Source organism: Pinus tabuliformis, chromosome 9, assembly GCF_031772625.1.
Source record: "Pinus tabuliformis cultivar Carrire ecotype Pingquan chromosome 9, CPIR1, whole genome shotgun sequence".
NCBI lineage: Eukaryota > Viridiplantae > Streptophyta > Pinopsida > Pinales > Pinaceae > Pinus > Pinus tabuliformis.
This window is the reverse complement of record NC_142307.1, coordinates 1,655,762,088-1,655,788,958: the sequence shown is the minus strand read 5'-3', so window position 1 is coordinate 1,655,788,958 and position 26,871 is coordinate 1,655,762,088. Positions and strand designations below refer to the sequence as shown.

Genomic DNA, 26,871 nt, shown 5'->3' with positions numbered 1-26,871 from the left:
AGAAATCAATCAAGAGCTCAATTAATGAAATGGCGATACCTTTATGTGTTCGGCAGACAACATACCCACAAGAATACCCAGGCAGGCTTGATAGCCACAGTTATCAACTATGTAAACCAATTTCATAGTTAAAATAAATCCTCAGACATAGCTAGAATTTTCAGAGAAATTTTTAACAAGCGATAATATATTACAAGCAACAATCATCGCAACTAGCATTTCCCCCAACAGTACACAACGAAAGGCACTTGAGCATTCTTGAAATATTTGAAGAGTACAAAAATTTCTTATGCAAAATGTGCAAGAGTATATAACGGAAAACACTGTCTCAGCATATAAAAATAGCTCTATAATGGAGTTGAAATAAGATAGCTTAGCTAACTCCACCGATGAAAACATCTGCGCAGTACCCAAATCACATATAGAGAGATGCGATAATGCTATTCTAAGCCCCAAATACAAATCAGAATTAAATTTTGGAACTCAAGAGAAAACTCCAATGATACAAAACTAATTGAATCCGCCAATCCCTAAATATGCAAAAGCATCTTAACAAAGCTATTCAAAAGCATCATCGTCGTCATCTGGAAGGGGTTGGGCTGCAGCTGCTACAAGTTCTGCCTCGTACCTGACAACATAAAAGATTGTAAGCCAAAGTTTCAATCTTTTAGAAATGGAACAAATTATTTCAATAAAAGTTAACAAAAATTAATAAGAAAATAGCATTCTACTTACTGCTTCTGGGTTGCAAGGTCTATCTGAACCTTAGGAGGAGCAAGAGCAGGTGACTCCATAAAATGAAGGTTTGGATCCCTATAAAAATAACCCATTATAGAATCAATGCAATTTTTTTAATATAGCATTCATATTAGGGAGCATTAGAAACTAGATTAAAGGCTCACCCTGAGAGCTTCCGTGCCAAGTACAGGAATGGCTTCTCAAAGTTGTAGTTACTTTTTGCAGATATCTCATAGTACTGAAGATTCTTCTTTCTATGAAAAGTAACTTGCTTAGCTTTCACTTGCCTATTCTTCACATCAACCTTGTTTCCACAAAGAACAATAGGAATGTTCTCACACACCCTGAAATTCACAAATATATTTAGCTAATTGGTTCAAGCAGTTGTGCCACCACACAATTAAGGAATCTTCATTTCTACTTAGAGATCCAACCCCTCTGCAAAATAGATACCTGCAAAGATCTTTGTGCCACGTTGGGACATTCTTGTAAGTCAATCGTGCAGTAACATCAAACATGATAACTTCACATTGCCCATGAATATTGCAACAAACAAAATCCCAATCAGTAAATAAGAAGGAAACAAATAAATAGAAGTGGAAAAACACGGAACCATCACCAATTAAATCAGGAAAAATCCAATAGAAACGAGAAAAGAAAACCAGTATTGATCAAAACAACCAATAAAAGAGTCTATCTATAAATTAAAAATTAAACTAAATTAAAATTCAAATAAATTTAAGTGGAAAAATACAGAACCCTTGCCAATTCAACGATGAAAATGCCAACAGAAGTAGGAAAAGCAAACCAGTATTGATCAAAACAACCAATAACACAGTCTGTCTATAAATTCAAAATTACATTAAATTAAAATTCAAAATAAAGAGACATAAATGAGTAGAACAGAGTGTTGATGAAAAGGAACCAAAAAAGGACTCATAGTTGCTCCATTGTCATTGATATTGAGGTTAAAAGGTGTTGCTACTGAGCCCACACTACATACATATCAACACGGGAAAATAGAATTGATAAGTCAAAAGTTCTCTTGGGATCGATCCAAGTTTAAATCCATGTAGGACCTTTTTAAATAAAAATTTGAAAAGGCACCCCAAAAGCACAAATGTACAGTGCTCCAATAAACATGTGTCTACTACACCTGCAGAGGATGACAAAAAACACTACTTTCGTAAAGTCCCAAGAAACCTGATTTCAAGTGAAAATCAAAATCAGTCTGGCAAAATACAGAAATGGGAAAATTATCAAACTAATTATTGACGTACCTTAACCACATTTTGTCATTAAACCTTACCTGATTGAGCTATAAATTTGGGTCAGCATTTCATCCTTGGCTTTCTCAACTTGACAAAGCACCACAACCTGCAAATCATCAAATCATCAATTCAAGTATCATGGACTGAATAAACACTAAGATTCTGTATGGTTGTATTGTGTGCTCATCCACATGGATGTCTTACTTTGGGAACATTTGCAGCAAGACTATTCAGAACAGCTTCCACATAACCACGGACTTCTTGAGCCATCATTCTGAGCTCCTCCTCCGGATCTACAGGCCTTCTTATCATGGTTTCCTGCTTTATAAACAAGAAAATCAAACTAAGGTTGAATATTAAGCTGGGAAATAATTTTTATATTCTCATCGTTGTATATGGTCATGGTCTCCTAGGCTAAAATGTGTATTGATTCTTAAATTATTTAATAGCAAACATTTTGATTATGTACATGTGCAACTTACGATGGAACTTTATGTGCTTCATAGCCTATATGCAAGTGTTTCAATACAAGCTATAGTTGTTCATGATTATACTTTGGGTTACATAAAGTAGTCTTGGACTCTGGCTAGCTAAATATTGCCTACCCTCTACCTTATATCTATTTAAGTTTTAACAGTGGAAATAGTTTGTCTTGAAGATCAAAGAAAACTCAAAGGATGTTAGTCGTAGCTGAAAGCAAAGACTAGCAACCTATTTTCATTTTCTGCTAAATAGTTCTCTACCAGAGAAACCAAATTTTTTGGTTACCTGTAATTATTCATAAGTTGAACAATTGTCCAGCAGCACAATGCCTACTTATCTGCAATATAATTGTCCAACAGAAAATAATGTGACTAGCATGCATTTGAATGCAGTTTACTAATTTCTTAACCTTAAACAGACATGTGAGTACTTGATAGTAAATTAATACAATTCCATATAACATAATGTAATTCAGTTAATGAACACTTCTCACCAGATCATGCCATCATTATGTTAATGGTTATAATATATACAATGTACAGTTGAGGAGGAACTTCTATTTATGGATATATAACAGTGAACTCAACTTAGCTTGCATTTTATTTGTCTCAAACAACCTATGAAAGGTTTGTTGTAGTATAAAGGGTGCATCTTTATCCAATGCTTTAATTGTCTTTGCAGGTTGACATTGCAATGGGCCAAAGGTTAATGACTCTATCTTCTAGCAAGAATTAGCAAGCAAATGAATTTCACCAATGGCTTCAACATAGAACCAAATTTCAGGAATGGTAGACTAGTGCCTTTCTTGCTGGGAATATCCTAAAAATGGTCCCTTCATGTATGGGATCTCCCAGCGACATCCAATGAGCCATTCCAACAAAACTAGAGATGCATCAAATGATATTTGTGGCCTTCCTGTTCTCATCCCCATTCCATAGAAAACAGGTAAAAAACATAGGAGAACAGGTATGCCTCAAATATCATTTGAGAATCAAAGTCTATAGAAGGATGTCCCTAGAGGGGCTCGACACTCTATTACATTGTTACATTCCAATCATATGTAATTATTCTGCTTCAGCTTCAGAAAGCTTATTGTAGCGTAACTGCCAGGTAATTTGTCAGAATTATGCTCAAGTTTTACTACTTCAAATGGGAGTCAGAAGTTTGGATTTAAGATGCTACCTTAGCTTTGATAAGCATTCCATCTCCCAGTTTTACTATAGTTAAAGAAGAATATGTAGATTGTTGAATGGAAACAACTTTAGCATTGAATCTGATCGTTCCTGGAGCCAATTCTTTTGCACGGTATCCAGAAGCATACTCCTTTGCATGCATCGAACTTCATGATTTCCGCTGACAGACAGGAAAAGTACTTAGTATTACAAAGCATGCGAAGAAAAAGATGACCAAAATAGTTAATGGGATAGAAAGTACATCATGTCATAGTGGCAATGAGGGAGTGTTGAAGCCATCTCCTAGATGCAGAAATGACTAGGAACAGAAATAAAGAATACAAACAGGTATACCCTAGACAAAGAAGCAGCAGGTGAAGCATTAAAGCTGAAACAGAGAAGTAGAAGCATTAATATGAAAGAACCAACCAGACTAAAAAGTGAGGGATTTCAGACGAGAAGCATTGGATAACAAAATGGGCAAATCAAGAAAACATCCAATGTAAGTGAGATTTTTTTTTAAAATAGAAGTTTAGGGAACCCTCTAGATGCGAAATAAAAAGCTACCTGATATCAATCTGGATAGACATATTTTTTCTCCTCTGTTTTATTATGCTTTTTTTGGATACCAAGTTTCATAGGTGTTGTCATTGCAAAGAATTTTAAGAATGTTGTGCCCAATAAGAATTGGCTTATATTATTTTGAATTTATATTGGTTAAACTCAGGGTTCACACCTTTTAGGAGTCCATATTCTAGCATGGCATGGGCTATATGCCATGGAAGACCCCTCTAGTGAGCCCTACGGTCATTGTAATCTTGAAAGTATTCAAATGAATATGGACATTTTTCTAACTGTCCACTGGGTACAACCATATCAACCCCTGTTACACAAAAATATCATCATCATGATTATTTGCAGTCAGTATGGGTTCATCATCACTTGTACTGTCCTCCTAAGCAAGTCTAAGACCTCAGCTCTTTAAGTCAAGCTTTGAAAATAAGAGAAAGACATTGAAAATCAATAAAAGCTCTGGTTCCGCACTTTCTCTCACTGTCACCTGTGGGCCCGCACCCTTTTTTCGTGTCAACTACGTATCTGCACGCTCTGTCTGTAAAGGGGTGGGTGCGTACCCCTGTGAAAGTCAAAAGGCGCAAAGTTTATCTTAAAAAACTCACTTTGGGTAAAATCTAGAGGATTCTAGAAGGAATTTTGACGTGGATTGTTCGCTCTGAGGTGGTTCATGCATCCCAAAAGAGAAGGAGCTAATCCCTTGACTAAAGGAGCTATCCCTTTGAAGGAGGGCTTTATCCCTTTGAAGGAGGAACTAGTAACTTCCCTCCATTGCACTATAAATATAGGCATTGGGGTGAGGACTAAGGAGGTTAGAAGCTGAACATTTTGAGGGTAAATGCTGGTGAAATTAAGACTTCCTAGTTGAGCTTAAGAGGAGAGATCACATACCTTTTTGGTTCCATTGGGGAGTGAGTGAAGCTTGTCAAAGTAGAGGAGACTTCTTGTTGGACCCTGGGAGGAGCTTGTACAGCGTCAAGGCAAAGGTTGTAAAGTTCTTCTTCTTTTGAATTAATACAATCAAACTCATTTTTCTCAACAAGTATCTTATGCTATTTGTTTCATGGACTCCTTGACTTTCATGTTAAATATGTTTTATGCAATTGGTCTTTCAGGTGCTATTTAATTTCTTTGCCTTGTTTGTGTTTGCAGATTCGCGAAAAGGAGTTCATTTGGATCAAAGGAGCGAGGGCATCCACAAACTTGCGAAGGACCTAAGGTAGGCCCTAAAAGCACTTGTTTACAATTGTTCACAAAAGCATATTTAGAGAAAGATAGTGTCTGGTTGGTTTGCTTGTCATTAGGTCTTCTTTAGTTTCTAGGAAGGTCTATCTTGTCCACAAGATCGACTCATTCCGTGTGACAAAATGGCGACTCCGCTGGGGACTTGATTGTTTTCCTTGTTTTTACTTTGACCTGAGAAACTGTATTTTTCGTTTCTGTTTTTGACTTGATGACTATGGGATTGGGTGGATTTAGTTAATTTTGAATTAGTTTTTATTTTTCATAGTTTTGGGAGAGGTACACACCCTCTGAGTTAAGCATAGTGTGTACCTGTACGCACTTTTGCTTTGTGCACAGAGCGTGAACGCACCTGTGTAAACAAGCTTCTTGTGTACCCTGTCAAAAGTTTGAGAAATTTTAAATTTTTCTCTTTTTTGTCAGTTTAGAATTTGTTTATAATTTTTAGCAACTGCCCAGACCTGCTTGTTCCCTGTCAAAAACTTTCCTTGGTTTAATTTCACTAGTGTTAGGGTTTTAGGTGAATTTCCTAGGAGTTTTGCTTGTTGGGCTTGTTTTTCATTTTGGTTGTGTAGTGGCTCTGAGCTTAGAAGCTGTAGTGACCTCAGATCGCATTGGTGTCTACCAACCTTCTTATGAGTCTGACCATTTATGAAATCTCCCCTTATTGAGGAATCTGCTTTGTGTTTTCTCATTTCAAAATTTCGAAAAGCTTGTATTTGAAAGTTTGGATTTTCATTTAAAAAAAAAAAGAAAACGAAATATTGCTTGTTTTTTGACTAATCGTGATTCTGCATAAATTAGTCCTTAGCTCACATTTAGCTAAGTAAAACATCCTCAAAAGACACTTTGTAAGCTTTGACTTCAAATAGGTTTTTATAGTTTGTAGAACTCAAGATTAGTCATTTTTATAGTTTTGAGTGTTTTATGAAAAATAAAAAAATCTCTTTTGGAAAAAGTTTGTTTTTTGTAGTGATTGAGTGCTTTGAAAAGAAAAGGGAAATTTTTGTCAAATAACTAGTTGTCTCGTTTTGAGTGCTTTGGAAAGGAAAAGCTCTTCTTTTAATTTGTTTAATTGAGAAAGATTTGTTTTTACAAAGTATTTGCATTCTCAAACTCTTTCTTAGTCTAGAAGTTCATCGAAGAGAAAAGATTGTTTAAATCGTCTTAGGCGCATATTTTTAGTGATTTCGAGTCGAGTCTTTACACCACGAGTTTCATCTCCACCACCTCTTGACTTAAACAAAAACCACTAAAATTAACGCTTAAAGTAAAATTCACCTAGTAACATTTTTATTTCTAGGGCTCTGATACACCAACTTAGCTTAGGCTAGTGTCTTGGAGTAGGAGAGTAATTAACTCTCCAAGACAGTAAAAACAAACAAGTAGTTGTATCTTATGGTAGGAAGAAATCCAATTGTTGCATTTATGCTCTGGGAAAGCTCCTCTTAAAGGAGAAGCACGAGATCGTGTCCGAACCAGTGTGGGAATCAATCCTTCCTCATTGGGAACGATGCCAGATATTCACGTATTAAAAATGGTAAACCTCGGATTAACCATTGTCGAGGAGCCTGGGGTCACTTGTTGGTAAACCTTGGATTATGTCAAGGATCCTTCAAGGGGATTGAGCTTGCTACTCTGCCCTTGCGTGCGTATCGGATCGTAGACTGTTCCCCCAGGTGTATTTGTCTCAGTTGGTTGCCTTAGTGACCATATTCTTTAGGATTCTTCCTGAGGTGACAGTGGTGGGAAGATCCCACTGTACCTGGAGCAGACGTCGGCTAGACTCATTTGGATTTTCTGGGGGGTTCGCTTCACTCGAGACGGTTAAGTGGAGGAACTTGTGCCAATCTATTCATTAAGAAGGTTGCCGAGGTAAGTGTTCCAACCACCATTTCTGTACTGAATTCTGCGACGTTGGGCTTCATCACCAACTAGTGTTTTCGGTCCGGAAAGTTACTGTTTGTGTGTGTTTGATCTCTAGATTCTTTAGGCGTGTGATTCAAATTGGTTTGGTTCTCTAGAAACTTTAGGTGGTTTTCATTGAGATTTTACTTTGTTTTCGTGTGAAGTAGTTAAAGTTTTTAACTGTGGCTAAATTACCAAGACAGTCCCGTAGACTTCGGGGCTAGTCTCCTGAGTTTGTAACCGTGGTTGATTTATTGAGGAAGTCCCGTAGACTTCGGGGCCAACCTCCTGAAGAAGTCCCGAGCCAGCTTGAAGGCTCGAAAGTCCTTGTCACTCCTAGTGGCAGTAAAGTTGGGTCACCTGAAGAAGGAGAGTCTTCATTGGTTGTACATCTTGATTACCAAACTCTAGTAATAGGTTATAATCCTGAATCTATTTCAGTTTCCGAACTTGCTGGTAGCTTTTCATCTGCTAATGATATAGGTGAAGAACCTGAAATATCTGAACCTGTTACTCCAACATCAGGGTTTGTCTCTCCAACTTCTAGTGGTCCTGATTCACCTAGGGTAGAAAGAATAATCACCGAAAATATTCCTTCTGGACTTATTGCTATTGAAGAACTTGCTCCGGAAGAAGAAGTAGGCATCCCTATCCCTGAAAATCAACCTGTTATTGATCTAAGGGAGCGTGAATCAATTTTTTTACAGTCCACCAAGGAGTACTACTTGGTATCTTTCTTTAACTAATTATCTGGAAAACCGAGGGTTAAGTTTTTCATCACCTCGTACTCCTTATCATCCTAGAGGTTTTTATACTCCTGTAAATATGTCAGGTCAGTCATCCATGTTTACTCAATCGCCTGAATCCTTTTTGTATGGTGGTCCTTCTGTTCCCTCTGGGTATCAGTCACTTTCTGGTACTTTTGCGGGAGCATCTCCTCAACCCATTGAACAAGGATTATTAACTGGAAACAATGGTAATAAACCATTGAGCGTAGAAGACATTCTCATGATGTGAGGTTCTATTCCCAATTCTCAACCTCAAGGTGGCCAGTTACCGCCTGGGGGGTAGCCTCAATTAACGCCTGGGGGGCAACCTCAAGGACAGTATGTACCTACGATACAATATGTTCCTCAAGGTAAACTCCAGACTCAATATGTACCCCAAGGTCAACCCCAGTATCAATTTATACCTCAAGGTCAACCCCAGTATCAGTACATGCCTCAAGGGTATCAACCCCAAGGTCAGTACTCGAACCAAGGTTTCCAACCACCCCAAGGTCAATCATATGTTCAAGGAACGGGAAATGTACCTTTCAATTATCAATCCTACCCTCAACCTGGTTATGGTCCCCCATATCCTCAACCTGTAATGGGTCTATACCCCGGAGTGAATTTAGTGTGGGATCCATCGCAAACTCAACAGGTGTTGCAGTCAAATGTACAGTTGTCATCTCAAATTGGACAACCCTTAGTTTCTGGTACACCCCAACAACCAGTCCAGTCTAACGTTCAAACTTCTGTACCTTCGGTAGTTACTCAGTCTGGGCCTACTATGCCTCCTACTCCATCTCAAACAACTGCTGCAACTACCGCAACATCTGTTCAATCTACCCCACCTACTTCTAGAGTATCGACAGCTCCGGTTTCTACTGTTCCTGTATCTACTCCTCAGACATCTTTACCATCGTCTGGATCTACGATTCAAACTACGGTTCAGATACGTGTAGGACAACCTGGTTTAAGTACGGTTGTCACAAGTCAACCACAATTCACTTATCAACCGTACCAGGGACAGTACCAATTCGGTCCTGCTGTGCAACAGCCAGTCTATCAGTATCAACCGTACCCTGGGTACACTTATCAACAACCTCAACAACCCCAGTACGGTCCAGTTAATCCTGGTTTTCTGGGAGGATACAATATCCCGAACGCAATTCCTATTCCAAGTTATCCTGGATATCCTCCTCCTGGGGCTGGTCTCATGACCCAGAGTTTTAGGGATCCTAATCGACAGCTACCATTTATCGCAACTTTGGACTTACCTGACTTGTCGCGCCTAACGAACGATCCTATTAATTATCTTCCGTTTTGGCCACCAATGCCAAATAAGTTGCCCAGTGACATTCCCAAGTTCGAAGGTAAATCAGGAGAGGACCCGTCGAATCATGTGATGACTTACCACCTCTGGTGTGCGTCTAACTCCATTTCATATGATTCGATCCGTCTTAGACTCTTCAAGCGCACTCTGATTGGTCTCGCGGCCAAGTGGTACATTGAGTTACCGCGAGGCAATTTTTATAATTTTAGTCAGTTAGCTACCTCGTTTTTAACTCATTTTAAGTTGCCAGTCAGATATGAAAATGGCATGGAATTACTAACTTCATTAAAGCAATCGACGTCCACTTATATTTCTGATCATATTCATGAATGGAGACATCGATGGCGTTTAGTGAAGGTATTTATTCCGGATCAGATTTTGGCTGAGTGGTTTGTAAAATCTTTGTTGCCAAAGACCACTGAAGATGTGGCTAAAGCCGGAGTTGTTACTGAGGAGCAAGTGATTGCTGAAGCACAGTACCTTGACTTGATCTATACTCAGTCAGGTACGTTACACGAAAAGATCCCCGATCTTCCCAAGTCAAATCAAATCGCTGCAGCTCCTTCGGGATCTCATGCCGCTGATGGCAAGATTGGTACGGTTAACACTAAAAGTAAGAATAAGTCTTCCAAGAATTCTTCTCCTATCATAACCTTGCCTGATTCCCGAACAGGAGATTCTTCTGCAGAAGTTTTCACCGATATTCACGTTGTAGAGTCATCTACAGCTAAATCAAAATCTTGTGGGAAGAAGAAAGGAAAGAAGAAGAATAAAACGAACAAAAATTCAAAGGAGAAACCTGAAAAATCAGAATCCAATGATGAAAAGCACAAACCTCGTTATCCTTGTCTCATTTGTGACGAAGATCATTTTACAAGAGACTCCCCTCATCATACAGAGGTTGGGAAGATTGTCAAAGGTTCCCAAACTCCTGCCGTCCTGAAGGATCCATTTCCAAGTCAAGACAGCAAAATGATAGGTTCATCCTCAAATGCCAATGAGGAACCCATATTGATGATGTCCCAGGTAAGGATTGCGAATCGATCCCAAGATTATGGTAGTAAAAGTCCTGTTGATGGTAAAGAAGCAGAATCTTCTCATTCTAATCCATCAACCTCAGCTCTCGGTTCCAATCCACTACAGATCGAGAAACCTAACCCTGACTTAGTAATCAAACTACCCGCCAAGGGTATACTTCAAAAGTCTGCTTTCAATCCACATGCGAGAGCAACTCATTGTTGAGGATTTAGCTGTTTCACCCTCAGCAATGTCAGCTTTGGAAGTGCTGCAATCATGTCCAGCACAATGTAAATTACTTTTGTCGGCTATAGGAGCTGTTGACGTTCAGGACCCGAACCTAATAATTTTCGATCTAGAAAATAGTACACCGCATTTGCCTCATCAAATGGCTTTCCAGATTCCAGTGATAGTCAAAAATAGGCCTATTCATCGAACTGTAATTGATGAGGGAGCCTCAACGTGTATTATGTCAATACAGTGTTGGAGATCACTTGGTTCTCCTTCACTAAATCAATCCCCGACAATTCTTAAGGCCTTTGATGGCCGTGGGTTTCATCCTTTTGGCATTCTACAGGATTTGCCTATAGGGGTTGAAGGAAAAACCATTAGTCTAGATGTGGAGGTGGTTGATGCCCCTCTAGATTACAACCTTCTCTTGGGTCAAAGTTGGTCTTACGCTATGACAGCGGTCGTTTCATCGGTCTTTCGAGTAATAAAGTTTCCACATAACGGAAAGATCGTAACCATAGACCAGCTAGCTTACTCTTCATCCGACCCAGCCTCTTCAGAGAATATTCAGCATGTCGGTAAAACGACTATCCCGTATAAGGATGTTGGAGTAGGACTAGTTAAAGATGCCGGTTTACTGGGAACTTTTCCTTTTCCTCCAATCAACACATCGTCTTCGTTTGCTTCCATTCATATGATTAGATCAAACACCATTGTTTATGATGATCCTTGGATCATTCATTCTGAATCTGAGATAGACTCATTTGGTGATGCTATGCCTTTGAGTCCATATGAAATTGCCTATGAAGCCGTGCAGTCTTTTGCCGACCCATCTTCAACCGAAACTGACTTAATGAATGTGGTCCGTGAGGAATCACTTTTCACATCAAGCTTGGACTCGACTACGTTTCCTGAACTTGTTCACTCTGATGAGAAAATTCGTGAAGTCCTATGTGTAGATGATTTACCATGAGAAGATCTCCATCATAGATCTTCGTTCTTGCCCGAGAATGATCATTTTGAAAATGATTTTTCATCAATCTTTACGACTGAATATGTCAAGGAACCTCAGAATCCAATGAAACATCCTCATTCAGAGTTGAATTTGGGAAACATCTCCTGAACTGTTCCTATTGACATTTCGGTTAAGCCTGGAATTGTTGAGAACATTCATATAGGTGCCTCGTGTACAGATGACGAAATTCAAATATATAAGGCCCTATTTCAAGAATTTCGCGACGTGTTTGCCTGGTCTTATGAGGAAATGCCAGGAATTGATCCCGCGATTGTTGTTCATGAGATCAATACTTACCCGGACGCTAAACCCGTCCGGCAACGTTTGCGTTGGATTCACCCGAGAAAAGCTGCTGCAATTAAAGCAGAAGTTGAAAAACTGTTGAAAGCAGGTTTCATTTATCCGCTCCCATTAACGGATTGGGTATCGAATATTGTTTCGGTTAACAAAAAGCAGGGAAAAATAAGAATATGCATCGATTATAGGGACATTAATCGAGCCTGTCCAAAGGACAATTACCCAACTCCCTATATCTATCAAATCATTGATGATTGTGCCGGCAGCGAAATATTTTCCTTTATGGACGGTTTTTCTGGATACAATCAAATCAATATTCTACCTGCTGATCAACCAAAAATGACTTTCATTTGTCCATGGGGGACATTTGCTTATTGCAAATTACCTTTTGGGCTCAAGAATGCCAGAGCAACTTTTCAAAGGGCGATGTCTTATGCGTTTCATGACATCAAGCACATTGTGCAACCTTATCTCGATGACTTGCCTGCTCATTCATTACATCGAGCTGATCACCTTGTCCATTTACGAGAAATCTTTATGAGGTGTAGGCATTATCGGATTGGGTTGAACCCGCACAAATGTGTCTTCTTTATAGAAACGGGTCGATTGCTGGGGATTGTAGTTTCGAAAACTGGCATTCGCGTTGATCCCTCGAAGGTCGAAGCTATCATCAATCTGCCTCCTCCTTCGAGTCTTCGCCAACTCCAAAGTTTGCAAGGGAAAGAAAACTTCTTACGACGATTCATTCCTAACTATGCCGAGGTTACAAAGGGTTTTACCCGGTTGTTGAAATAGAATACTCCATTCTATTGGGATGAGATAGCTTAGAAATCTTTTGATGCACTCAAACACGCGTTGACCCATGCACCGTTGTTGCATCCTCCCAACTACAACCAGGATTACTTCTTGTATCTCGCCGCCTCTCATTCCACCATTGGAATGGTCTTAGTTCAGGAAGATGAATTCGCAAGTGAACATGTAATATATTACGTTAGTCGAACATTAAATCCAACTGAGCTAAAATACTCACATGTGGAGAAATTGGCATTGGCAGCCGTTCAAGCTATCCAACGTTTTCGTCACTACATTTTACTTCGTAAAACTACAATAATTTCGGATTGCAACCCTATGATCTACATTTTGACAAAGCAATTGCTAGGTAAGTACTCTAAATGCATCGTTATCCTACAGGAGTTCGACTTGGAGTTTGAGAAATCCAAGTCTAAGAAATCTTTAGTTTTTGCGGAGTTAATGTGCGACTTCCCGCATGCTGACACGGAAACTGTGGCGGAGGAGCCCATTGCGGACGAATCCCTATTTCTAATCAGCACTGTAGATCCATGGTATGGGGATATCATCGTCTATCTCCAGACCCAATCCTTTCGGCCAGAAATTTCAAAATCACGACGTCGGAAAATACGATTCCAGTCCCAACAATACAGGATTATTGGAGATACTCTTTATCGTCGTGGGGCGGACTTGGTTTTTCGACATTGCTTAACTCACGAGGAAGCTGAAAGGGTTCTAAATGACTGTCACTCTGGAGCGTGTGGCGGTCATATGTCTGGGTATGCCACAGCCCAAAAGATATTGCGCGCTGGCTACTTCTGGTCGTCATTGTTTAAAGATTGTATTAACACGGTCCGAAAATGCCACAACTATCAAGTGTTTGATCGAAAGATGTGCACTCCACCTACTCCTCTCCACCCTATAATTGTTGTTGGTCCTTTTACCAAATGGTGTATCGATTTTATTACATGTAACCCTCACTTGGCCAGGGGGCATGCATATATCATCCTTGCGGTAGATTATTTTACTAAGTGGGTCGAGGCGATGCCTACATTTGAGGCAGACGGCAAAACAGCTGCAATTTTCGTATTCAATCATATAATTGCTAGGTTTGGTGTCCCACAGGCGATTATCACTGATCATGGGCGTCATTTTCGAAACGTTATGATGACCGAACTTACAGGCCAGCTTGGTTTACGTTACGATAGTTCAACTCCTTATTATCCACAAGCTAACGGTCTGGTTGAGTCCATCAACAAAGTTTTAGTTATCAGGATCCGACGAATCATTGGAATTCATCGATCGAATTGGCACAACATGCTATTTTCAGCGCTTTGGGCGTACCGAACATCAGTGAAAACATCAACAGGGTTTAATCCTTTCCAACTAGTTTATGGTCTGGAAGCTGTGTTACCCATTGAATGCGAAATACCGTCACTGCAAATGGCCATCGAATTACTTCCAGCCACTTCCGAAGAGGAAAAGCATTTGTTATACTTGGCTCAATTAGATGAGAATCGACGTGATGCTGCATTGGCAATCGAGACTCATGCAAAACGAATGAAAGCTCAGTATGATCGAAATGTGACCCCTCGAAATTTTTCGGAAGGAGACCTAGTGTTATTGTATGATCAAGCTAATGATAAATTAGGTGCTGGAAAATTCATTCCTATGTGGCATGGTCCCTATATTGTCAAGCGAAAGCTAGCAAAAGGGGCCTATGAATTGGTAGACTTTGACGGGGACTCTTTAGGTAAACCCGGAAATGGTCTTTACCTGAAGAGGTATTATGCTTAAAAGATGGGTATGGAGATTTTAGTTAGGTTACTTTTTCTTTCTAGCTGGTGTGTTTTAGTTTAAAAAGTGTGCTTAGCTTAGAGAGTGTTTTTCGTCATTATTCCTGCGTATCTTGGTTTTACTTTTGATATTGCAGATGTCGATGCCTCTCCAAACATACATTGGATTTGCTGATGGTGCTTGTCATAATACACAGAACATTTCTTTCGCATCTTGGATTATCTATTCGCCCTCTGACGAGTTAGTTTCTATGCATGGGGTAAGCCTCAGTCAAACAACAAACAACATTGCCGAGTATAGTGCAGTGATTGAGTTATTATCTGAATCTATTTCATTTGGGATTCGGAGTTTGATAGTGAGGTTAGATTCTGAACTCGTTGTATCACAGCCTAATAGAGTGTATGCCATTAGAAATCTAGTGTTACTGAGATTGTTTTTGAGAGTGCGTCTCTTGGAACGTGAGTTTGATTATATTGAATATCAACATATTCCAAGATCTTTAAATACATTAGCAGATGCAATTGCTTCTCGAACGTTAAGTAGACATTTGCAATAATCATACATGTAAATTTAAAAACATTTCATCACACATGTTTAACAAGATAAGTCGGTAATAGTGATATATATATATATATATATATATAGGAGTGTGTCAAAAAATACATCGTCCTCGATCATAGGTTGAAAAACACCTTATGATCGGCAAAAATGATAAGTACAAAAAACAAAAATGTCATATGTGCCCACAATAGGCGATCATCCTATCACTGGTGATGATCTCTATAAGAAACCACTGCCCGGGCCACCTTGCAAAGGAACCTCCTAAAAGGTCCCGGGACCCCAATCACATAGCGCTGAAGTCGACGAGGAATGTCATCTATAGTGGTCTCGGGAATATCTCCTGTCATACGCTCGAGATCACTCTCCAACTCGGCCAAAACCTCTGCTGATTCGTCCTATGGGGCTAGCGCGGGTGCAACTGGTTGTTTCCTCTTGAAAGGCCGAAGAGTGGTTGGTCTCTGTGGACCCACATCTGCATTTAAAACGTTTGCTATCAGTTTTGAGACGATGGAAAAATAATAAAAAAAAATTAATAGGAAAAATGTTGAAAAGGATTTTACATGAGTCATCCCACTGCTCTCCTGGAGGAAGAGCCATGTCTGGGTCACCACGAAAATCTACCCCAGCGTAAGGGAAGTCGTGAGTAGAAAAGACCTGGTTTTCCAGCCATTGGAAATACTCAGGTTGGAATCGAACAACTTCTATTCCCTCGTCCGGGTGACGGGCCATAACTGCGACCCGTCGCATGAGTTTGGGCTCTTGAGGAAGCCCAACTCCAACAATAAGGTGCTGCAGGATCAACATAGGAACCCTCTCCAGGCCAAAACTCACGACCAAAGCCCCATAACCAAAGGTCTTGAGTCGTCCGTCTTTGGCCCTGGTCAGTTGGCGTTTCAGATTGGCCAACACAGCATTGCACCAGTTGAAGATGGTGCCTCGAAAGCAATCAACTACCATACGCATCTGGGATCCGGTGGCAATATGTAATGTGGCAGCTCCGCAAAGTCTGGTGACAGTAAACGCAATCACCATGAGTTCAGGACGGGATATGGTCTTTATGTCTATCCCTTTGTCTCTAGCCTGGCTGTTGCAGTACTCTAGCCTGAGGCTATCGACAGACTGGCCACCTGGCCTAGTCCCAGATAGAGTCAAGTCTTCACCTCTCTTAGGAAAACCAGTCAAGAAATATATGTCTGCCGGCTCGATCTCAAGCTGGTGGCCGCCAATGAAGAAGCACTGGTCTTGTATGCTCCACCTGTCAACCAGCCACAGTAAGAAATCCACCTGAGCCCTCATGCCAGGAATGGTCAAGAATTTGTACAAACCGCACGCCCTCAAAGCATCAACTGAAGGTTGATGATTCCATGCGGCAGCATCCATGTCCTCATGCTCTCTTTCGCGCCAATCTAGCATGATGTACTCTCAACATCAAGTAAAAGGATTAATTAAATTGCTAGGAATTGTTTTATTTGGTCGATTTTTGAGAATTGTTGGGTTAAAAACCATCGCGACGGGGTACGCACCCTCCAGGTTAGACACAGTGCGTGGGTACGCGCTTCGTCTACATGGAAGGTGCGGGCCCCTGGCTTTTTCCCAATGGAGAAAAATTCGAGGCCCGCGGGTTACCAGTGTTACACCTGCGGGCCCCCGCGCGCGGAATTTAAGCCTAAAAACCCTCCAAAAAATAAAATGCATGACTAAAACAAGAAATGAAACGGTTAAAAGTGAAGAGTAAGTTGATGTGGAATACCTGGAGAAGATGGCGTTCGATTCCGACGGTTGGATTTTCCGCAATCTTCACGGGAAGTTTTCTGAGCAAAAGCACTATTTTCTCACCCAAACTCAAACGGTAAAAATGAATTGTCAAAACCCATTTTTATACGTTTTTTGAGTAAATGAATTACAAATTTGTTTATGTTTTACTTTAGAAAGGTAATTTGGCAGCATTTTTATCTATTTCAAATAGGTATGAGTAATGTTTGCTTTTTGTTCAGGATACGGATTATTCAGGCGAAATCTATCATTTTCGATGAAAAAACAAGTAGAGTCATCTTTAAGCCCTTTTCTGACACCTAAAACATGAAAATATTTCCGGATTTTTGTCGTTTCAATTTTGATATTGGTTTTAAAACGACATGTCATTGATTGCTTTTTTACTTTTTCGGGTCAAGGGCACTAATTACGAAAAGTGCTCCTTGGTCGAAAGATCAAGCAGTTCTCTCAAGTATTATTTTATACTTTTTCAGGCTTGGGAGACACAAATTTACGAAAAAGGTCAACCCTGGAGTTTTCTTAAGTTTTTTCAGACTCTCTAAAATTGAAAAACACCGAGTTTCTCCTATACTAGACTCATTAAAATTTCACAGTAGAGGACCTGTTCAATTACAAATAGGAACGAACCACTCCTTCTTAGGGTTCGAATCTAAACTAAGTTGGACTCATCCGAAGGATGAGCTTATAATCAAGCAAATGTTATCCTCCTCAAGCTTGTCAAAAATAAAGAGGTACTTGCCAGAAATGGTGGGGGAAAAGAGAGAAAAATGAGCCTGATTGTCATACTTTGTAACCCCTCTTGGACACGACACTTTCATTCACCTGGGTTGGGAAATCCTTTGCCTAACGGTTGATCAAACCACATTGAAAGTCTTCAGCCGGTTTTTGGGTATTAACTTTGGGTCAATTGTCGCCAAACCATCTGTCGTGTCGTTATGTGTTCAAGAGGTCACTGCCAATAAGCCATTCATCTGCAAAATATCTGTCATCCATCTTGACCATCCCTGAGTCAGTCCTTGCAACTAAATTTCTTCAATTTGATCTATGATTTCGTGTTGTGGGCTTGCCTGCAATGGATCGCTTTCTATCGACTTCAGCTCATTATCTAGAAGGATGATCTAGAGATCGTCAGTACCTTGGGATCTGCATGCCTCAATGGCAGGTTTCTCGCCTTTGACGACAGTTTGCATCATTGACTTTCGATCAAAGAATTCCGTGATATGTTCGACATCAACACATCTATTCACATCTCATGGATTGTACTGGGTACTTTGAGAGCCATTGACATCACTGGTGGTTTCTCTCACACTTGCTTACAGTTTACATCATTGACTGGTAATCAAGTGGTTTCTACCATGTTCGACTTCAACACATTTATTCGCATGGATAGAATCGTACTATTTCGGGAAGTAGAAATGAAGACCCTGGATCTAGTTTCCACCATCCAGGCTACGAGGAATTTTGTGTTCATTATATTGTGGACTATTCATAAACAGATGGCTATGTCCATACTGTGTTCACATGAGTCTATACTTGTGATGTATTACAAGATCATTCCTATATCAGAGCAGTAGATAGTTTTCTAGTTAGTTTTTGATCTGAGTATGGGAATGTCTACCTCAGCGATGATATGATCTCATATATATATCTTGTATTGAATGTTTTTACAGGTTCCGACCGGGCTCTCCACAAGATGATCCTCGAAATGATAAAATACTTCACTCTTCCTATATGATAAATGAAATCCTCATCTACTACAGACTTCGCACTTTAGGGGGCAATATGTTACACAAAAATATCGTCATCATGATTATTTGCAGTCAGTATGGGTCCATCATCACTTGTACTGTCCTCCTAAGCAAGTCTAAGACCTCAGCTCTTTAAGTCAAGCTTTGAAAATAAGAGAAAGATATTGAAAATCAATAAAAGCTCTGGTTCCGCACTTTCTCTCACTATCACCTGCGGGCCCGCAACCTTTGTTCATGTCAACTGCGTATCTGCACGCTCTGTCTGTAAAGGGGTGGGTGCCTACCCCTGGAAAGTCAAAAGGCGCAAAGTTTATCTTAAAAAACTCACTTTGGGTAAAATCTAGAGGATTCTAGAAGGAATTTTGACGTGGATTGTTCACTCTGAGGTGGTTCATGCATCCCAAAAGAGGAGCTAATCCCTTGACTAAAGGAGCTATCCCTTTGAAGGAGGGCTTTATCCCTTTGAAGGAGAAACTAGTAACTTCCCTCCATTGCACTATAAATACAGGCATTGGGGTGAGGACTACGGAGGTTAGAAGCTGAACATTTTGAGGGTAAATGTTGGTGAAATTAAGACTTCCTAGTTGAGCTTAACAGGAGAGATCACATACCTTTTTGGTTCCGTTGGGGAGTGAGTGAAGCTTGTCAAAGTAGAGGAGACTTCTTGTTGGACCCTGGGAGGAGCTTGTACAGCGTCAAGGCAAAGGTTGTAAAGTTCTTCTTCTTTTGAATTAATACAATCAAACTCATCTTCCTCAACAAGTATCTTATGCTATTTGTTTCATGGACTCCTTGACTTTCATGTTAAATATGTTTTATGCAATTGGTTTTCCAGGTGCTATTTAATTTGTTTACCTTGTTTGTGTTTGCAGATTCGCGAAAAGGAGCTAATTTGGATCAAAGGAGCGAGGGCATCCACAAACTTGCGAAGGACCTGAGGTAGGCCCTAAAAACACTTTTTTACCATGGTTTACAAAAGCATATTTAGAGAAAGATAGTGTCTGGTTGGTTTGCTTGTCATTAGGTCTTCTTTAGATTCTAGGAAGGTCTATCTTGTCCGCAAGATCAACTCATTCCATGTGACAACCCCTTGTAAACGATAAAACTAATAACCTATTACTCTAAATGCAACGCTGCATGCCTTGAGATAAGTTGTGTGTTGCCCATTGTGGTCTTATTATTTTGGTGATAAAATCCTGAATGCATGAGGGCAGAAACAATAATACGGTGAGCTTTTACAATTTCTACATCTATGTTTGCTATGGTCTTTCATGCTTTCCAGGACATTTATCAGCGAAGAGTTATGATGGCGTACTTACCATTTTCCAAAGCCGGTGTATGAGAGCTGTTTGTTAAATGCTGAAGGGAAGGAAGTCACCTGTTCCCTGTAAATTGGCATACAAGAAGCTAAATTATAGTTGGAAGAGCAACTAGAGGTAAAGTACAGAGGATCAAATTGAATGATGTAATGACAATACCTCTGTAACTGCGGATGCTTCAGGCAAAGGGACTCTGCAACACCAAGAACATCGAGAGCCCTCCATAGTAGTCTGCATACACAAATGATAGTTTGAATATATCGACTAGTCACTAAACAAAGAATGTAACTTATGAATTCATGAGGCAAGTGCTAGAATGCAGGGTTTGGAGCATACAGAAAAATAAATAGTATAATTGAGTAATTCCTAATGAATAGCTAAAGTAGCTTACTTTAAATTGTGAGTCTCCTTATAGCTTCTACTCTAAATGCAATGCTACAGCCTTGAGATAAGTTGTGTGTTGGCCATTGTGGTCTTATTGTTTTTGCGATCAAATCCTGAATGCATGAGGGCAGAAACAATAATACGGTGAGCTTTTACAATTTCAAAATCTATGTTTGCTATGGTCTTGCATGCTTTCTGAGACATTTATCAGCCAAGAGTAATGCATGCATACTTACCATTTTCCAAAGCCGGCGTACGAGAGTTGTTTCAAAATAGTTAATGGGATAGAAAGTACATCATGTCATACTAGTAATGAGGGAGTGCTGAAGCCATCTCCTAGATGCAAAAACAATAATATGTTAAGCTTTTACAATTTCTACATCTATGTATGCTATGGTCTTGCATGCTTTCCAAGACATTTATCATCCAAGACTTATGCTGGCATCCTTACCATTTTCCAAAGCCGGTGTACGAGAGTTGTTTGGTAAATGTTGAAGGGAAGGGAGTCACCTGTGCCCTATAAATTGGAATACAAGAAGCTAAATTATAGTGGGAAGAGCAGCTAGAGGTAAAGTACAGAGGATCAAATTGAATGATGTAATGACAATACCCCTGTAATTGTGGATGCTTTAGGCGAAGGGACTCTGCAACACCGAGAACATCAAGATCCCTCCATAGTAGTCTGCATACAAAAATGATAGTTTGAATATATCGACTAGTCACTAAACAAAGAATGTAACTTATGAATTCATGAGGCAAGTGCTAGAATGCAGGGTTTGGAGCATAAAAATAAATAAAGAGTATAATTGAGTAATTCCTAATGAACAACTAAAGTAACTTACTTTAAATTGTGAGTCTCCTTATAGCTTCTACTCCAAACGCAACACTGCATGCCTTGTGATAAGTTGTGTGTCAGCCATTGTGGTTTTATTGTTTTGGCGATCAAATCCTGAATGCATGAGGGCAGAAACAATAATATAGTGAGCTTTTACAATTTCTACATCTATGTTTGCTATGGCCTTGCATGCTTTCCGAGACATTTATCAGCCAAGAGTTATGCTGGCATACTTACAATTTTCCAAAGCCAGTGTACGAGAGCTGTTTGGTAAATGCTGAAGGGAAGGAAGTCACATGTGCCCTGTAAATTGGCATACAAGAAGCTAAATTATAGTGGGAAGAGTAGCTAGAGGTAAAGTACAGAGGATCAAATTGAATGATGTAATGACAATACCCCTGTAACTGTGGATGCTTCAAGCGAAGGGACTCTGCAACACCGAGAACATCGAGAGCCCTCCATATTAGTCTGCATACACAAATGATAGTTTGAATATATCAACTAGTCACTAAACAAAGAATGTAACTTATGAATTCATGAGGCAAGTGCTAGAATGTAGGGTTTGGAGCATACAGATAAATAAAGAGTATAGTTGAGTAATTCCTAATGAACAACTAAAGTAGCTTACTTTAAATTGTGAGTCTCCTTATAGCTTCTACTCTAAACACAACGCTACATGCCTTGAGAAACGAAGAGCTCATCTTGCTCAGAAACCTATCTTGAAGATGCAAACATACCATGGAGCCAATTTCCAATGTAGAGAATTGAATACCATGTCCAAAGATCCATGTAGATATCTTCGAACACGCTCGCTTGAGAAGAACTCATCTTGAAAGAAATAGGGATTTTTTATAACACAGTAAAGCTAAAGGAAAAAAAGCTACCAGATGTCTCAGGAATGATGTGGAGAGAAGAATTGGACCTCTCTTATGCAGAATCACTCCAAAATGCTTTCCACCTTGGAGATTTTGAAGGCGCATGGGAAGTCACAACTGACCACCTATCAAACTCAAACCATGCTTTAATAAAAAAATAAATATAACATGTCCTCCTACTGACACAAGATGTGAATTGATACTCTGTTTCAATTTCTGAGATGAAAGCATTACTTATGAGAATATTTAAGATATCTACACATTCAAACTTAGGTGGAATTCATCGAATGTTTAAGTTCCCTCCCTCCCTTCAGAAAACCCAAACAACAATCATTTATTGGTCGCTCGAAGGATGAAAACATAGACCCATGGACAAAAAAGTAAAATATTGAACAATCTACCCAGCTGGTGGGCAGGTGAAGCAGATTATAATTACTACTAAAAACACTATAAGTCCCATCCATCTATTTGATTCCATGATCTCGACATGACCATTCTCCATCCATTTTTTTCTGCCAAAAAAATAAATAAATAAATAAACACCTGAAAAAATAGAAAACCATTAGAATCAGATGTATGAAATTAAATATTGTTAATGATTAACATATAGCATCACAAAATAGATACAACAATGTCAGGTTTCTTGTACAGCCCAATCATAAGGTGCTTTAGAATAACAATTTAACATCTAGTAGAGTAGATGAAATGAGAATACTATGAATAGGAATATCTGCAAACAAATTCCATGAAATATTCTTCTTTCTCATAGCATACCAAGAGCCATTCATGGATATGCTCATGATCCCATGATGTTTTTCAGCTACTATGATTCCTTTTGACATACATACCCCACTCTCAACACTTCTAATTAATGAATATGGTTGGTTAGAACTCTGTGAAACGAATCAGGACCAATTTCTCTAATTAATTTAGATGTAAGGTATCAATCTACACGTACCTGGTCATCTGGAAATAATATATTGATGTGCAAAGCAGCTCACAAATCACAGCATATCTATTTCATGCCCTACAAAAACTTGTAAACTCAACCACTGAGATAAAATAATGAAATTAAACAGCATTTTGAACTGTTAAAAATAGAAGGAACGAAGGCCAAGTACTATGTAATCCACATAGTCCACCAAGTGAAAAGGCTAGCTAGCCTGGCTACTCACCAACAAAAAAAAATTAACCAACCAGCGGAAGCACAATATTTACCTGGCAGGAAGAAGCAGAGCACTATCATTATTAACCCTAAAGCCTGCACTACCTCCTCCATTTTTCTTTGATTTGGCTGGACCACTTGTAAAATTTGAAAGCCATAAAAATTGAATGATGGATGACATCAATTATTGCCATTAATCGAGTTGCCCTCCAATATTACATTTATGGGCAACAAAATAAATATAACAGGATCCAACTCTATTTCAAATTCCAAGATGAGAGAATTACATGACAGAAATATTTAAGATGATAGGATCTGCACATTTAGACTCCAGTGGAGTGCATTGAATGTTTGACTGTCCTCCCTCCCAATAACCTGAACAACAGTGATTTTTTGGTCACCTGACGGGTGAAAAGAGGAAAAGCTAACCAAGTTTGGGTCTGCGTCCCGGCTGGTTTGGATGAGAAGATGTCAAACTAGATCAAGTGCAGGTAGTTTTAATTGACATTATTAGTATTCATATACAGATTACAGTTAACAGTTTTGCAGATTTCAGAAGATCTTGGAAATTTGATGGACATGGGATGAATTCATTCATTTCTATCAGATTTCTAAAATACCCCTAAATCTAAAATAAGGTTAGGCTTCAGTTGAATAGCATCAATTCATATTTTAATCACAATTAACCAGAAGTTTGTATAGTTGATTGCAGATTCCAAAATATTCTAAAAATTTGATTTGATAGATATAGTTAAATTAACTGTGCTTAAAATCAATAACAGTAAATGTTTTCGAAATATATACTTACTAATCGATCCATATGGAGTTAAATATTTATAGTTGAAGCCGAAAACTTGGGTTACATTATCAAAGTTTGGATGCTGTGCAACTAATGTCTAGTCAGTGTAGTTCATTCTGTAATTGAAATTTGTCACTGTGATATTCACTCTTCAGTACTCTTTGTAATTCAACTTCACATGCCAGTGTACTCTAATCGGGCACATATGAAGGGTGCATCGTAGAAGTGGTGGATGCAAGGTGTTCGTGGAAAAATTTGTCCCAAGAACTTAAGAACTAGTGAATCGGTGCTGTGTCAAATTAACAACACAGTTTAGAATCTGATGCATCTAGATTTGGTAGAAGATCAGGGTCTTTTTGCTGAATTCAATTTGATTGAAGATTTTAAGAATATTTTGAAATCTTATTAACAGTAACCTAATTACATATTTATTGGATTTTAAAATATTTTACCAATCTGCCATAAAGATAGAAATGACTTCATATTGTTGAAAATATTTTGGAATGTAATGAACCAGAAAGAAAAAAGAAGTTGCTGCTATCGGCCATATTTTAAAATATTTCACAAATCTGCAAATTTAAAATTAATTGAATGAATTTGCAAGGGAATAAGAATCATACTCAATACAAGCAGGTTGACTTATGTTGTTCTGGCAAGCGCAGGCGCAAGTAGGGCATGGTGTTATAGTATCATTATAGAATGATGATAAGGAGACACAGCATGTTGAACTTTTCTGAGCCAGGAACTGAGAATATGTGCATGTTACATTCCATGTCATTGCACAAGGACAAGGGAAATTCAAATATAAGACTTAGCCAGCTCAGAGTGAAACACATAACATTCACAAATATATAAATTATAAGGGATTATAATAGTGTATTACTCAGTACTTGAGTGGTTCTACAGTGATCTAGACTAAAGAAGAGGTTGGGTTTAACAATCCTAGCAGGGCTACAAGTATAACCCAGTCCTGGAGCCTTCAAAGTGAAATTCTTTGGCAATTTGAAAATTTTGTTAGTGGTCCCTAAATTGCCCACACTAACTTCGAAGGATGCAATGGAATTTGGAGGATCCTGATCCCAAGATGCCAATGCTCCACCTTTGCAACAATAAGTAAATTGCTAATTGTAAGGCACACCTGGTAAGAGATCAACAATGGTGGGGTCCTTCTTGCAATAGTGTGGAACACCTACTTTCCATTTGGGGCAATCTCCTTGCTCTGTTCTCTGGCCACCAACCGCAGCCCAGATGACCTCCTTTTCTTCCCAGTGCCAACCCAAAGTCCATCCTGGGGGGCTTGGTATATGGCGGTACTGCTGAAAATTGTGCATGGTCACGGCCACCTACAGAGGGAAGCTCATTAGACTCAGCAAAGATTAAAATAAGTTCTAGCACGAAGATTTTCAGGGAATTTTTAGTAAATTGTACCGATGTTTCTAGTGAATACTTACTTAATTTCAAGGACATAAAGCTAATTAAAAATGAGTGAAGTATTTACTGAAAATATCAAACATACCAATCAATACAACAAAATTTATCAAAAATTTTCATCAATATCAAAATAAACTCTACCTGACTTGAAGGTTTTCCAAATTTGTCATCATGTCAAGCTTTGAGAATTTAACTTGTAGGCTAGTAGGAATGAGATTTAGAAAAGCTCAGCATCTATTTAAGGAAAATGAGGAAAGGGAATTATAATTCAAGACCTATTTGATGAAAGGGCATTACTTGCAACATATCCATCTGTAGTCCAAGACACAATATCCCATTTGATCGTTATGTTACTATTTGGATCCAGTGGATCATAAGCACCTGTAAAGCACACAATGTAGATAAATTTTAAGTTAATATTGTATTCATACCTTTGATAATGATGGAAAAGTTTAAGAATGGAAATTGATCTTAAAACTTAAAATTTTGCCAAATTTTATGGTAAAAATAGGTTTATATTATAAATCTTGGCGTGTTATAGAAAACAAACTTCAAAATTTAAACCTGTAAAATGGAAATTAGCAAAATTTAACCCCTAAATTGGAACATCACCTGCAGGTGCAAATGCAATAGCAAAGATATTTAATGCCAAGAAAAACCCAGCTGCATTCCTAATCAACATATGGCAATTCTGCATGCAACTTCTTCCCTCTGAATACTTTAACTCTCCTCTCTCCATGATGCCTTTGATATTATCAATTAATGAATCAGGCAGAAACCCCAGAGGAAGAGTTCAACAACCCTTCTGAGCAGCTGCAGCTCCACAAATGCAATGGGAATGGGAATGGAGAAAACATTAGTTTATGATGAAGAACCAATAACTGATGTGTATAAACCTGCAGGCCTGTAATGGTTGGTTGCTTCATTCTTCAAATAGAGTAGTGAAAGTGGTGAAGAATAGTGCTTGCCAAAAGCCAGGGAAGAAGAACAACAACAACAACTCGCAGACCAAAGAAACTATTAACTTTGAGGCCAAGACTGACATAAAGGAATGGGAAATAGCAGTAAAAATATCCAAAGAAATGATTAAATTTGAGGCCAAGAGTGACATAAAAGAATTGGAAAAAGCAGTAAAAATATCTTCAAGAGTGACATAAAAGAATGGGAAAAAGCAGTAAAAGCTCAACCAATATTTGGAAAAAGCAGTCACACTTCAAATCAACGGTTGAAAGTGTCTCAATTGATCAAACGGAGCAGGGTAAAAGTGTTGATGATTGTTGATGTAGAGGAAGGCCTATCGGCCTAATAATCGGACAAAGCATAAGAAATTGATAAATGAAAACAGAGA

General features: G+C 38.9%; 1 protein-coding gene and 1 pseudogene across 1 annotated transcript; both read right to left on the bottom strand.

The window, feature by feature from the left end:
• Positions 1 to 558: 558 nt before the first annotated feature.
• On the bottom strand, positions 559 to 2,321 carry LOC149155212 (GTP-binding nuclear protein Ran1B-like). The gene is made up of 6 exons (XM_089444357.1): positions 2,214 to 2,321; positions 2,048 to 2,115; positions 1,192 to 1,287; positions 903 to 1,082; positions 736 to 813; positions 559 to 628 (listed from the first exon to the last, which is right to left on the bottom strand). The coding sequence occupies exons 1-6, from the start codon at positions 2,319 to 2,321 to the stop codon at positions 559 to 561; spliced, it is 600 nt and encodes a 199-aa protein (XP_089300483.1).
• A 16,631-nt stretch (positions 2,322 to 18,952) lies between these two features.
• LOC149155211 (COBRA-like protein 4) lies at positions 18,953 to 26,262 on the bottom strand (annotated as a pseudogene).
• Positions 26,263 to 26,871: the final 609 nt, after the last annotated feature.